Source organism: Danio rerio, chromosome 5 (assembly GCF_052040795.2).
Source record: "Danio rerio strain M-AB ecotype USA chromosome 5, GRCz13ab, whole genome shotgun sequence".
Lineage (NCBI taxonomy): Eukaryota > Metazoa > Chordata > Actinopteri > Cypriniformes > Danionidae > Danio > Danio rerio.
The window spans coordinates 62,714,316-62,730,372 of record NC_141025.1 but is presented as its reverse complement, the minus strand read 5'-3'; the positions used below and the strand labels follow the sequence as shown (position 1 = coordinate 62,730,372).

The 16,057-nt window shown below is 32.8% G+C and overlaps 1 protein-coding gene across 23 annotated transcripts in view; it reads left to right on the top strand.

The window, feature by feature from the left end:
• acaca (acetyl-CoA carboxylase alpha) overlaps positions 1-16,057 on the top strand; it is a 107,937-nt gene that overhangs the window by 41,802 nt on the left and 50,078 nt on the right. For 6 of the 23 annotated variants that reach the window (XM_087252145.1, XM_087252143.1, XM_087252140.1 and 3 more), the window contains 7 exon segments: positions 2,386-2,409; positions 6,615-6,716; positions 9,704-9,847; positions 12,218-12,320; positions 13,612-13,719; positions 13,822-13,878; positions 14,037-14,081. In XM_087252145.1, coding sequence (XP_087108271.1) covers positions 2,386-2,409; positions 6,615-6,716; positions 9,704-9,847; positions 12,218-12,320; positions 13,612-13,719; positions 13,822-13,878; positions 14,037-14,081 — 583 coding nt within the window. 23 annotated transcript variants of the gene reach the window in all.

Here is a 16,057-nt window from a genome sequence, read left to right as displayed (position 1 = left end):
CTGTGCCACTGTTTTAGTGTCTGCTGTGATCAGGAGGTTTGTATGAAGTAGGAGTAGAAACATTTTATAGTAGTGACACAGGGTCTGAATCACAGGGCCAAAAGTTCGTCTTTAAGGTGTCTCTCATCTGTACTGGCCGCATCCGTGTGTTTCAGGTGACACCGATCTGTTAAAACCAAAGAATGCCAACAATAGAGGACATGCTAATTGGCTGGATCTATACTAGCTTCCTTTCTTTTTCATTCTCTGCTGATTCATGCTTGTGAACTGATGTAGTGTAGCTTTCTTTTATGCATGTTATGTTTCTGCCTTTTCCTATTTGTGCATTTATCACATTAAAAACTTCCAGTATCTGCTTTTCCAGCTGTCATTGCTGCTTTGCCTGTCATTTAGATTGAAAGGAACGGCTTAGTACTTTGTACTTGAATGGTTCTAGCTGCAGTGTTTCAAAAATGAAATTGTTGCATGTGAGGGAGGGCCGTCATATGTCAAGTGTGTGGCTTGGTTTAGATTCAAATTGTGCTGTATATCACAGTTTTAACCTCTGAAATCAAATGAAAAAGCATGTATATAAATTATATTTAACAGAGAAATGCACATGTTAATATGTTGGGCAGTAAAGCAATATTTATTTACAAAATGTAACATAAAATGAACGCAAATATAAGTATTTACTTACAGTGTTGCTAAAATATTGGTGTACTAAAATGAACTGAGCACTAGATGGCAGCAAATGATTTAAATCAAGGGTGTCAAACTTCGTTCTTGAAGGGCTGCCTGTAGGTTACAAACAAACCTGAGGGACTCAATTAGTATAATCAACTGTGTTTGATTAAAGGCCCCCAGGAAACTTGAGTTTGACACCTGCGATGCAAATATACAGTGATAAGCATAACCAAGTTTACCCCATTTAGAATTTTATTTTTAGTTATTTCTAAGTGAATACAGGCAATGTATTTTGATGCATTTAAACAAAAAAAGATTTGTTAAACAGATATATTTATTAAAATACTATTTTAGTCACAGAACATAGATAGTAAGAACAAAGATAATAAATTTTAATTCATGCAAAATATTGCAGAAAATACAAACTACAACATTCAACAAAATTGTATAAAATTGTTGTTTCTCTTGATTTTTGCTTTTTTTGAAAATGTTATTTAATATTTTCTCTAACTTTTAAATTTGTGCTACTAATTTTTGAACCATTATTGTAAGTTAACTAATTTATATGGATAAATATAATATTGTAAAGCATCTTATAGAAAAAAATTATTTAAATGAGAGATTTGTAAGGGGTGTACTTGTATATGCTTAGCACTGTTAATGCATTCAAAAACTTTAAAAATTAAAAAGTCATGATGTTTGTATATATATAATCAATATCAATTATTTACAGTTTACCAATAATTATGAAACAATATCAGTTGATAATGTTTAACACAACAAATGAAAACCTCAAACAATTTTTTATCAGTTTTATTTTCAGAATTTCTTGATGAATGTAAAGTTCAGAATAACTTTAATAATTTGAGAAATCTAATTTATCTTGTTTTTATTTATTACACCTCTTTTTTTTTTAAACAGATTAAAATGAACTTTTTAAATTTATTTAATACATTTTTAATTAATATCACCTTCCAATGAGTTTATTGCACATTTGCATTATTCTGGAGACGTGCAGCAAGAAGGTTGCTGATTCAAGTCTCTGCTGGGTCAGTTGGCATTTCAGAGTGGATGCATGTTCTCCCAGTGTTCGCATGGGTTTCCTCAGGTTGCTCGGGTTTCCCCCATAGTCCAAAGACAGGTGAATAGAATAAACCAAATTGGCTCTAGTGTATGTGTGTAAATGTGAGTGTATGGGTGTTTCCCAGCAATGGATTGCTGCTGGAAGGGCATCTGCTGTGTAAAACATATGCTGGATAAGTTGGTGGTTCATTTCCCTGTAGCGACCCGTAATGAATAAAGGGACTAAGCCAAAGGAAAATGAATGAGTGAATAATACCGTAAAAGAAGGGAAAATGTGTTTGATTACTCTGATATAAACATGATAACTTGTTAAAACAAATTCCTAAAACAGCCCTCATTTATCATTAAGCAAAATATAATTTATTATTTCTTCAGTTTGATTTTGGAGTGACGTGATCATGACATGCATTTGATTTACTCTTCAATTAACAAAACCAGTCCGTTTAGCAGTCTTATTTAGTGACCACATCCAAACAATCACTAAGGACTCATTAGAGGTCATTGTACAATTCAAGTGCGCTGAAATCAGATTGGAGCTTTCTATTATGTGAAAAGACCACACACTTCACATGTGACTGAGCCTACCCATTGATGCCTGACACTAACCAATCAGTAATCAATGTTGTTTGATTGCAGAGGGAACATCCCCACTCTAAACAGGTATAGTACACATTCTTTCTTCCCTAAACCACAGTGTAGACTTAGAAAAATGGAGTAGTAACAACAGCATGTGTTTAAATGTAGTGGTCATTGTGTACTATCCAGTAGTACTACATCAATATTCTCTTACATACTGTAGTATCATCACATAATAATGTAAGTATTCTACTGCAAGATGTGATTTTGGCAATATAAAAAATATGCTAATATAATATTTCATGCTATTTGTACTCATCTTTTATATACACTAGTATATTTTTTGCAATGTATGGGTACTTTATCATTATGTTCTAGTGATAACCTATTGGATACTAGTACTATTTATGTAGTACTATTATGTACTATTATGTACTTTATGTAGGTGTTGGCAACTACTGAATATACACTAATTAAATTCATCATTAGAAACTCTAATACCTTTATATTAATATCTATTAAATAGACGATAGTACTTTAATCAGTCCATTCTACAGTAGTACTTATTTCAGTAGTGAATGGTAACGGTTTTATTGTTACTACACTAGTTATAATTTGAATTTCATTGTATTTATGTTTTGCCATTCACTTTTAAAGAGATCTACAATTATACTTTAATTATTAAATAAATAGTAATACCTATGAAAATGTGGGGTTTTTAACTCAATGCTGGGTCAAATATGGACAAACCCAGCAGTTTAAAAGAAAAGTAATTTAATTTGTATGTAAATAATTAACCTATTGTTGGTTTTGTCTGTATTTGACCCTTCATTTGGTTAATACAACTCAACATTTTTTATTATAGTGTAAAGAGTAAGTAATTGTTTATTTTCAAAAAGTAGTAGAAACTAAAGAATGTGCGCTAATAGCTAATAAATAAGTATTTGTACTTAATGAAGAAAATACTAATATCTAAAAAACGTTACTAGTAGCATGATAATAGATCTTAGTACAGTTTGTGAATTAAGTGTGTGAAATGAAGTGTTTGCCCCTTACTGATTTTTTTATTTTTTTATTTGCATGTTTGTCACACTATAATGTTTCAGATCATCAAACAAATTTATACTCACAATCAAGGCTTTTGCTATTAAAGGATATCCACAGGGCCTTAAAGCCTTAAAATGTCTTAAATGTCAAAAGGTAAATTTTAGGCCTCAAAAAGTCTTAAATTTACTGAAATGCTGTGTTGTAGGTCTTAAATATTTTTATTATTTAACATGTCTTAATTTTCCTTTGTTCATGTATAGCTACCCGATCTGGCCATACAATCACCAACAATTCATCTAATTAAAACTTTATAATGAAAAATAGCATTTTATTACTTTCCTTACAGTAACATTTGCTTAAAAATTCTCCATTTATTTACTGCTGAGAATACTGACTTGGCCTACATTTTTTATTATTAAATTATTATTGTAGACTGAAGTAATTGATTTGTTTTGTTCTATTGTTGGTAAGGGTTATAGGGTTTGTAAATGTATATATTTGAAATTTAATAAAAAAGAAAAAATTCTTACAAAATGATTATTATTGTATTATTGAATGTATTTTAATTATTTATTGATAGCGCAAGTGAAAATCTTTTCTAAGTGGGATATTCGAAAAAAAAAAAAAATCCTTAGCATTTAGCCCTGTATAAGTCCAAAATTTCATACATAATGGTCTTAATGTCTTAAAGTCTTAAATTTCACTTGATGAAACCTGAAGATACCCTGTATTAATGGGGTGAAATGCAAAATTAAATAGCCCTGTGTGAAAAAGTGTTTGCACCCCAAACCTAATAACAGGTTGGGCCATTCTTAGCAGCAACAACTTGCAATCAGTCGGTTACATCGCTGTGGAGTAATTTTGGCATACTCATCTTTGGAAAATTGTTGTAATTCAGACATGTTCTAGTTTTTTCTGAGCATGAACTGCCTTTTTTCATGACACAACATTTCAATAGGATTAGAATCAGGACTTTGACTAGGCCACTCCAAAGTCTTCATCCAAAGTCAAAAACTTTTTCACACCAGGTTATGTACTATAGGATTAGATTTTATGTTTATATAAACCAACCTTTTTGTTTAAAAACTGCATGATGTTTACTTGTGTTATTTTTGACTAATATGATTGATGATGATTGACTGAAACATTAAAATTTGACAAACATGCAAAAAATATATACAAGATCAGTAAAGGTCAGTTTCACAACACTGTATATACAGTGTAATTCATAAATATTTGGACATCCACACAATTCTAACATTTTTTGCTTTAAACCAATACAATGGATTTGAAATTAAACTAACAAGATGTACTTTAACTGCTGTCAGCTTTAATTTGAAGGTATTTACATCCAAATCAAGTGAACGGTGTAAGAATTACAACAGTTTGCATATGTGCCTCCCACTTGTTAAGGGTCCAATAGTAGTTGGACAATTGGCTTTTAAGCTGTTCCATGGCCAGATGTGTGTTATTGCCTTAATATGCCAATTACATTGAGCAGAGAAAAGGTCCAGAGTTTCAAGTGTGCTAATTGCATTTGAAATCTGAATCTGTCACAAAAAGCTGTCACTGTCAGTCAAGCAAGCCATTATTAGGCTGAAAAAACAAAACAAACCCATCAGAGAGATAGAAAAAAACATTGGGTGTGGCCAAAACAACTGTTTAGAACATTCTTAAAAAGTAACAACGCATTAGTGAGCTCAGCAACACCAAAAGACCCCGAAGACTATGGAAATATCCGTGGTGGACGACTGAAGAATTCTTTCTCTGGTTAAGAAAACACCTTTCACAACTGTTGGCCAGATCAAGAACACTCTCCAGGAGGTAGGTCTATGTGTGTCAGAGTTAACAATCAAGAGAAGACTACACCAGAGTGAAAACAGAGGGTCCGCCACAAGATGCATACCATTGGTGAATTTCAAAAACAGGAAGGCCAAATTAGAGTTCTAAAAAAGCCCTCACAGTTCTGGATCAACATCCTATCGACAGATTAGACCACGATTAACTTGTACCAGAGTGATAAGAAGAGAAGAGCATGGAGAAGCAAAGGAATTGCTCATGATCTTCAGCAGTGAAGCATGGTGGTAGTAGTTGCGTGGCGTGGGCATGACTGTCAAAAGAACTGGTTCTTTTGTATTTATTGATGATGTGACTGCTGAAAAAAGCAGCAGAATGAATTGTGAAATGTTTCAGGCAATATTTTCGGCTCATATTAATCCAAATGCTTCAAAGCCCATTGGACAGCGCTTGACAGTGCAGATGGAGAGTGACCCAAACCATACTGCAATAGCAGCCAAAGAGTTTATGAAGGGAAAGAAGTGGAATGTATTGCAATGGCCAAATCAATCACCTGATTTAAATATGATTGAGCATGTATTTCACTTGCTAAAGACATAACTAAAGGGAAAAAGCCCAAAGTACAAGCAGGAATTGAAGGCAGTTGCTGTAGATACAAGGCAGAGCACCACCAGGAATGAAACCCAGCGTCTGCTGATGTCTATGCGTTCCAGACTTCAGGCTGTGATTGACTACAAAAGATTTGCAACCCAGTATTAAAAAGTGAAAGTTTCATTTTTGATTATTATTCTGTCCAATTACTTTTGGACCCTTAACAAGTGGGAGGCACCTATGCAAACTGTTGTAATTCCTACAGCGTTCACCAGATTTAGATGTAAAAAAAATAAATTTATTAAATTAAAGCTGACAGTCAGCAGTTAAAGCCATTGTGTTGGTGTGTAGAGCCAAAAATGATAGAATTGTGTCAATGTCCAAATATTTAAGGACCTAACTATATGTAAATAAAGTAAATAAACATAAAATAAACAATACAGAATGAATTGCCTTCATCTAATGACCAAAGCTTCTATGCATCTCTTAAAATTCTGAATCAAATGATTGCAGTTACTGTGAAACTTAATGAAAAAGCCCTAAGTTGGTGCTTTATTCTGTTTAGTCTCTGTAAACACAAACTAATTTGCATGGCTTATTTCACCACTCTCAACACAAATGTGTGTCTTAAATCGCTGTTGATGTGTATGTGTGTGTGTTTGTGTGAGCGCATAAAAAATGGAGATACTCTTATAATATGTTAAGTGAGCTGATATTGTCTCGACCTCCTACTGGGTTTGAATTAACTACATAATAGTGGTGATTAAATCTGGTATGTGTTCGGTGTGATTGTTTGAGTACATTCTTTGTGCGTTTGTGTGTGTCAAAGCATGACTATCAACTTGTCCTCCCAGGAAACTGTCTGCCCCACTGCAGGACTACAAACCTCCAGCTAACACAGCTAACACTAGTGGAGCCACAGAGGCAGCTAGTGACTCTGCTGAGAGTGAGGACAGGTAGAGCAGGACAGACTACAGGCTTTAATCACAGATAGGGTTTAATCAGTCTACTCTAATCCATGCACTTTCATGTTAATGAAGTCTGGGTGTAAATTTTTAAATTTGGTCTTAATGGATAAGGGATCTATGTCTATACTAACATCGAATGAGATGCGTTACTTACTGAAGTTCAGTAAATTATGACAATTTTTGGTAATGTGTTGATTTAGATCAGCATTGCTCAACCACGTTCCTTAAGGACTACCAGGACTACATGTTTTGGATATCTCTTCAGTCTGTCACACCCAGTACAGGTCTTTCAGTCTCTGCTAATGAGCTGATGATCTGAGTCAGGTGTGTTTGGTTAAGGAGACATGGAATATGTGCAGAGCTGGTGGTCCACCAGGAACGTGGTTGAGAAACACTGGATTAGTTTGTAATTATGGGTGTTATCAGATGAATATTCCAGGTTAAATTTAACATTGAATCAATAGGTGTATTCCTTTTGTGTTAATTGCCACAAGAATTCAGTTCATTGTCATATTCACTAGTTTTGAAAAAAAAATTGTTAATAATGAATTTGTAGTAGTTGGGAGTTATTGAAGAAAAAGCATTAAGTTTAAGCAGAAATAAAATATGTTAAGGTTATTTAAATAGTCTAGACCAGGGGTGGCCAACCCTGTTCCTGGAGAGCCACCATCCTACAGATTTCAGTTGCTACCCATATCAAACACACCTGAACCAATTAATTAGGACCTGAACACCACGTGGTAATTACAGGCAGGTGTGTTTGATATGGGTTGCAACTCAAATTGCAGGAAGGTGGCTCTCCAGGAACAGGGTTGGCCACCCCTGGTCTAGACAGTTTAACAGTTTGAATATTGAGTGTATTTACATAATATACAATCAAGCACATTAACAATTAAGTTTCTGCTTTTAAAAATTGTGTAGTCCAGGCTTATTAATGCCACAGGCTGAAATATGATGAAAACCATATAATTTTTTGTATAGTTGAAGCCCCTCTGTTTATTTCCCCCCCAATTTCTGTTTAACGGAGAGAAGATTGTTTTAATTTCTAAGCATAATAGTTTTAATAACTCATTTCTAATAACTGATTTATTTTATCTTTGCCATGATGACAGTAAATAATATTTGACTAAATATTTTTCAAGACACTTCTATACAGCTTAAAGTGCCATTTAAATGCATTTAATGGTTTGTTTTGTTGACTATCAAATATATATATATAGCTTAAAGGACCTATTAATTTTTAACTTAAAATAAAAAAATGCTTTTATTGTAGCCGAAATAAAATAAATAAGACTTTCTCCAGAAGAAAAAAAAATGTTATCAGACATGATAATGTTATAAGACTGTGAAAATGTCCTTACTTTGTTAAACATCATTTGGGAAATGTTTAAAAAAGAAAAAAAAATCTAAATAATATGTAATAAAATTGTAACTGAAAAAGATTATATCTGATATCTGATAAAAAGATTATATCTGATAAAAAATTTTGTTTTTCTGTACATCATAATGTTTTATTCAATTAAATTCCTATATGTAATGTAAATAATGGCAAGATTCGAGATTAACAGATGTGTCATTCGGTTTAGCAAATAGTTTAAATCCCCAAAAAATATTGTCAGACATACTGTATTTACAGCAAGAATCATTTTATGAGGTATTAAATGACTACCTTGGACATTTAAAAATCGACATTAGTTCTAACAACATACTTGTATGTAACCATTTGTTCCCTAGTTTTATGTAAAGTGCTTAGCTTATACAAGTACACCCCTTACAAATCTATTTTTTAAATTCATATTTTAATAGGAAGCTGTACAGTATTATATTTGTGCATATACATTAGATTATTCAGTAATAAAGCCAAATCTGGATAACGATAACGGCCAAAAAACTAGTTGCCTTTTTTCATTTGTTTTAGAAAAATGTTAAATAAAAATTTTAAAAGGAGGGAAAATCAAGAGAAGCAAATAATTGAAAATTATTTTTTTTGCAATATTTTGCTTGAATTTAATTGTATTATCTTTCAATTTGTAAATATGTTTGACTAAAATATGATTTTAATAAATATATCTCTTTAATGAATCTGTTTTATTTAAATGCACCAAGATACTCTACATTGCCTATATTCACTGAGAAATAAATAAAAATATTCATTTTCAAAATGGCGTGTAATCAGTTATGCTGAGCACTGTTAATAATGGCATTGTTAACTAAATGATTTGCTCATTTTAATTTAATCCAGAATATCCTTATCACACATCAGCATTGCATGCTTTGTGTGTGCCTCCATAGAAAAAACTAGCACCGGTAATAAAATAACCAGTTACTATTACAATTTCTGATTTTAGAAAGCAGAATGATTTTTTGACAGTATACCCATTAAGTTTTATAACTTTCATAACACATTTAGAACTCTTTTTTTTTTTTTTTTTTTTTTTCAATTTGAAAACCTTTTGTTGTTAATGTACTGTATAACAATAAAAAATTTATTTTTAGTTTCTTTTTTAAAAGAGAGGGATGACTCAAATATAAGATCTCTCTTATATTCTATCTCTTATATCATATCTCATATATGATATTTAAAACCAGTACGCCAATAGATTTTATTTAACCTGGAATATTTTAAATGAACCTGCTCTTCCACCGTAATTTACAGTAAAGTATTTGAATGAGAATGCATGAATTCACCCTTATGATACAGTAAAGTTTAATTCATTCTTGTTTTTATTTTAATTGCCTCCTGACAACTGAGCTTTTTATAAAAGGTTCAGATCTCACACATCAGTGTGTTCACATTCAGCTTGTGAGGAGGCGATGCTTTTCTCATTCACTCCTGTGATTTGGACTGATGTGTGATGGTGGTGATTTGGTCGTTCCCCTGGGGTGATCTACCACTTCATTAAGAGGTTACGGGTATGCAGCTGGGTTAATAACTGAATGTCTTTTGTGTTTCTGAATGCGTGTTGTGCTCTCAGAATGTCCTTTTCCTCAAACCTGAACCACTACGGCATGGTCCACGTGGCCAGCGTTAGTGATGTGCTCCTAGACACCTCCTTTACCCCACCCTGTCAGCGCATGGGAGCCATGGTTTCCTTCCGCTCTTTCCAGGAGTTCACCAGGTTAGTGGCAGTCTTACATTATTGATGCTAAGTTCCATACAATTTAATCATGTTGTTCCAACACTAATTTATTAAGTTAACCTCATTATTTTAACAAATTTAAGTGGATTTCACATAAAACAATTAAAGCCATCCCCCTCCTTAAAAAAGTTGTGTTAAATCAGCCTATTTAAAAAAAAAACAAAAAAAAAATTAATTTGCTGTTTATTTTGCTTGTTAAATGACCCTGATTTTACTTGCATCTTTTATCTTTATTATGGGCAGAGTTGGGTGTAACGCGCCCCCCAGTAACGCATTATTGTATCCTAATTACATTTTTGAGGAACTCTGTAATGTAACGAATGACATTTTAAATTTGTGTGATTTGATTACAGTTACTAAAGCAGGGGTGTCCTGGAGGCCCGCTGCCCTGCTGAGTTTAGCTCCAACTTGCTTCAACACGCCTGCCAGTATAACTAGTAAGAACTTGATAGCTGGTTATGGTGTGTTTGCTTAGGGTTGAAGCTAAACTTTTCAGGACACCGGCCCTTCAGGACTGAGTTTGGACACCCCTGAACTAAAGTCAATGTAATTGCGTTACTTGCATTACAATTATAGTTTTTAGAAGAAAAAAAAAAAGGTTTTTTAAATCATGTATTCCGCTGCAACGTCAGTTAATAAGCATGCACTTTTAAACTGCTGGAGAACACGAGCTGAAATGGTTTCTGTTAAAAGTGTTTGCTGTGAAATTTAATCTATGTCCAGTCTCCTAAGAACCTTTGACTGCTTTTAACTTAAGCAACTTGTTCAAGCACTTGAACAGAAAGCATTCTACTACAATACTCATCATTGAGGAGGACACCGGCACCCAAAAACACAGTGGCCCAATTCAGCCTAAACAAAGGCTAAATTGGATTTTTGTGCTGAATCGGGAGTGAAGGTATCTTTTTCATGTGAAGATAAGCGTAGCTGCTCGGGGCAGTTTATATATCTCTTCTTTTGCGCGCGCACGTGTATTAGGATCGCATATTGCCTAGACACACTAGTTGAAAACCGCTGGTCACATGACAAGACATGACGAATCAGCTTCATACTTTGTATGAAATATACACATTTCGGTAGACTAATTACCTCAGACAAACCCAAAACACCCAAACACTACAGTGCTTTTTCCATACTATGGATGTCAAAGGTTTCAGGTATCCAGTTTTCTTCATGTAATTTTTTGTGTTAAAAACAATAGACAAACAGGTTTGGAACAAGTGAATGATGAGAGAATTTTAAGTTTGGGTGAACTCTTTAAGTCTTTTGAATATGTCAAGCTGCTGTGACCAACCCACGTTTTTCAGTGAAAATCAAATTACTAAAAGAGCTGCAGTTTATTTTATAGTTTAGTTTATGGGTATATTTTATGCTTTAAAAGTAACTTCAAAGTAAAGTAATTTGTAATCTGATTACTTTTTACATGAAGTAGTTAGTAATGCGATCAGATTACAATTTTTCCAGTAGTAATCAGTAATTTTTAATTGATTACTTTTCAAAAGTAACTTTCCCAACACTGATTATGTGTGTATGCCCCACCTTATTGCTATTTATGGTCAAAAGTGACTCTAGCGTTTAATAACATTGCTGGTGCCACACCAGTTCTGGCAAACTTAACTAAACTGAGCTATACCTTGGACCTAATACTGTAAATTAAATTAATTAAGCCATTGGCATATCATTATAAATAGATAATAAAAACATTTAGAATAAAAACATTTGTATAAAAAGGTTTTAAAACCCATTATAATATATGAACACAGTCATATCAATATAGTTTTAAGGAGGATTAGTTTGGTTCACAAGCAATGTGTTTAGTTCTTGGTTTGCGAAGTAATTTTTAAGATTAGACTGATATATAGAAAAGAAAAATAAAAGGCTTTTATTTTGTTAATATCATGATGTAATTTAATGAGTGACAAGAAAAAGCAGATATGCTTGAGCGTTCTTGTGACTTCTCTTTTTTGTTTTGTTATTCATGGTTATTTTGAATGCTAGTAAATAGCAAAACTGGTAAAAATCAGGATCCCTCAACATTGCCAAACTGATTATTATATGATTTTAAAAACTCATTTGAACTTGTAATGTGGCGTATCATTTCCCAGTCCTGGGTTGCAACTGGAATGGCTGCGTAAAACATATGTCGGAATAGATAGTGGTTCATTTAGCTATGGCGTCCCCCAATAAAGGGGGACTAAGCTAAAGGAAAATGAATGAATGGATAGATGAATGAATAAATGTGGCATATCATGAATTGTTTCTCTAAATTTCTCTAAATTTACAAACATTTTAATTGAGTGGTGTTAAATAATAATGTACTGTAATGTCTATTTTTTTTTTCTTATTTAGGAACATAAAGGATGTTCTGAGCTGTTTCTCAGACTCTCCTCCATCAACTCCAACCTTTCCTGAAGGGGGGAACCCTGTGCTGTATAGAGAGGAGGACAGCAAGGTGAACGTGGCCTTAATGTGTCAAACTAGCAAATAAATAAAATGTTTCAATCAAACTTTAATAAAGAGTGATGGTAAGATGTCCCTGGTTTAGATAATCTTTGTGAACAACATGTTTAGGATAACTTTTTTTTTTTTTTCATTGTGATTCAATGATAAACATGACTGAATTTTGAAGCCAAATGCATCAGACAGAAGTATATGTACATTATAAAGCTAAAAGTTGTATATACCCGAGTTGGAAACAACTTTAAGGAGTTTTGGAATTTAAGACAGTTAGCCAAAAATCCCTGAATATTTGACTTTTTAAAACAGAGTAGAACTGATAGTGCTAAAATGCTAACTTCAGGGTTCATATGGTCATGGAAAACCTGGAAAAGTCATGGAATTTTGACATGGAATTTTCCAGGCCTGGAAAAGCCCACAAGGTTTTGGAAAAGTCATGGAAATTACATTTACATTTAGTCATTTAGCATTTATCACACTAGATCTTGTGATTTCGAAATTCTGTCGTATAACGCTGCGAAAAGGGGAGGTATTAAACAATATGATTAGACGTTAATAAAAGTGAGCGATTGCTCCATATTTTACATTTCTTATTTTCAGTTATCTTCTATTGATATTACTGATGTGATTTCGCAGATAAGAATTCTCCAAACTTGAACTTTAGAATGCAGTGAAATGTAAAACTTGATGTACGTGCTTGCATTTCTGGTCTGCCTCATTCGCATGCCTATGAATGGAAGTCTATGGAGCGAAAAGTGCAGTGTGATTGCATCTTTACAATAGAAGTAGTTTTACTTACTATTGATATTTTAACAAACTTACCATTATCTAAAATTAGTTTGACAAATATGTGCATACTTGATTGGAGGTTGGTTGTTTTTACATCTTTTCTTTTTTCGGCCAAAAACATGGTCTTACATCATTACTGCTGTGTAAGCATTATCTATTTTACATAGATATAAAAATCAATTGAAACTAAAAAGATTATTGCGTGTTTTATGATATGCTGTAATAAATGTAAATGTACATTGTTTTTCTGATGATTTACCATGTAAGCGAAGACATTACATGAAACATTAGGTCATAAAAATGTACTTGAGTCCTGGAAAAGTCATGGAGTTTTTGTAGTAAAAATGTGTATGAATCTTGTAACTTGCTTCTGAATTTCGACCCATCAAAATATCTGCCTGCAACACACTCTAGGATTGATGGAACTACTGAATTAAAATATATCCTTGTCTGTCCCTAGTTTTGAATGTTTTTTTCTTCTCTCTTTTTCGCTGTAGAGCATTCAAGATGAGCCCATTCATATTCTTAATGTGGCAATAAAGACGGACAGTGATATTGATGATGATGGGCTGGCGGCCATGTTTCGTGAGTTTACACAGTCTAAGGTGAAGGAAGTTGTTCTGCTCTCTATGGGTTGCCTGTTTTTATTGGACATGTTAAAGTAATGTCTGACTCAGTAAGTTCAATTCTGATTATTTCTACTACAGAAATCTCTGCTGTTTGACCACGGCATCCGAAGACTTACCTTCCTGGTTGCTCAGAAGGTAAGCTTTCAAAGATGACTTTTGAGCATGCTTCTGATCTCCTGAAATCAGATTATATAATCTGCAATCGGTTAATTTGAATGACAGTAAATGATTGACTTCAGTTCTGCTCTGCTAACTGCATGTATGTGTGTTTGTCTTGGTACCGTTATTAACAGGATTTCAGAAAGCAAATCAACTGTGAGGTGGACCAGAGGTTCCATGTAAGTCATTGTGGAATGTTTTAGACATTGGTACTGTTCCACAACCTACTGAGCTGTTTTGCTGTCAACCTTTTTGGCAGCATCTTAACCAATATAGAACTTCACAAATGACTTAACTGAAACACTCATTCAAGCATACACTAGCAGTGTTGCTCTGCTAATGATTCATTTTTCATTATATTATATTATATTATATTATATTATATTATATTATATTATATTATATTATATTATATTATATTATATTATATTCATTTTAAACAATATGGAACTTCACAAATTACTTAACTGAAGCACTCATTCTAGTATATACTAACAAAGCTACTTCTCTGCAGAGTGTGATTAAACATTGCTAACAGTTCATTCTAGTAGAGGTCAATAAGTGTTGCTATGCTAATGATTCACTTCTTATTTTCATTATATTGGATTATATTATATTTTATTATATTACTCTATATTATATTATATTATATTATAATATATTATAATATATTACTCTATATTATATTATATTATATTATATTATATTATATTATATTATATTATATTACTCTATATAATATTATATTATATTTTATTATATTACTCTATATTATATTATATTATAATATATTACTCTATATTATATTATATTATATTTCTCTATATTACTCTATATTATATTATATTTTATTTAATATATATTACTATATATTATATTAAATTATATTATATTACATTATATTATATTAATTTATATTATATTAATCAATATGGAACCTCACAAATGACTTAACTGAAACACTCATTGAAGCCTACACTAGCAGTGCTACTTTTCTGCAGTGCATGATTAGACATTGCTAACAATTAATTCTAGTAGAAATCAATATTAAAGTGTTGCTATGCTAATGATTTACGTCCAAAATCAACATGCCGCACACATTGTTCAATTTTAAGAAGACGTTGATTTGTGATTTTTGATCAATTTTTACTATCCTAGATGTTAGCATGTTGCTAAGCTCATGAACTAATGCTCTAAGGCCGTGTTTACACTAAGTGAAGTTTATTCTAAAACTGATTTCGAGAGGAGCACTTGATTATAATTGAACACAGCTGGTCTCGCATTAACTAACGCATGGTTATTAGATGTTCACAAACTCACTATAAATAGCTAGAGTGTCTTACTAAAGTTATCTTCTACTTGAAGAATCCCCCCTTCCACCCCTACTGCCGCACCTTTCCTTTTATAGGGTGGCATGGAGGCCTAGTGGTTAACGCTGTTGCCTCACAGCAAGAACGTCACTGGTTTGAATACTTAACAAGCCAGCTGTCGTTCCTCTGTGGAGTTGACATGTTTTTCCTGTGCTCGCATGGGTTTCCCTCGGGTTCTCGGGTTTCCTCCCATTGTCCAAAATTATGTCATAATCAAGTTGATGAATCTAAGTTAGCACTAGTCAAGCTCTTAACCAGCTGGATATCTCTACTAGGGAGGCAACAGTAGTTAGCCCACGGTTAACAATAGTTAGCTCACGGTTCAATACATACCTCTGTTTTTAACACTGTTTTTGGTTCGGTTCTCATGGCTTGACACGTGTTTTTTTTTATTTTATTCTATAGGCAATAGATAAGAGGTTAAGGAGAAAAAATAAAAACGATTTATTGCAATACTCATTTTGTTTTACTTAAAATTAAAGAAAAGGACAGTAGTTCCTGGTGTTTTGTATAAAAAAATAAAACTGAAATCTCACAGCTGCTGGTAGTCCATGTACAAACTGGGGAACATAAAATCCTACACTTTGAAAATAAACATACATGTGAAGTTAATAAAGATAAATTGGCCATTTCAAATAAACATATTTGTACTTAAGTAAGCATAAATAAACCCTCTTAATTATCTCAATGCTGAAAAAATGCAAGACTGTAGTCTGTAACACGAATTGAGTGCTTTTATAAAATGACAAAAACCCACATCTCCCATCACTGAAAACGGCTGCAAA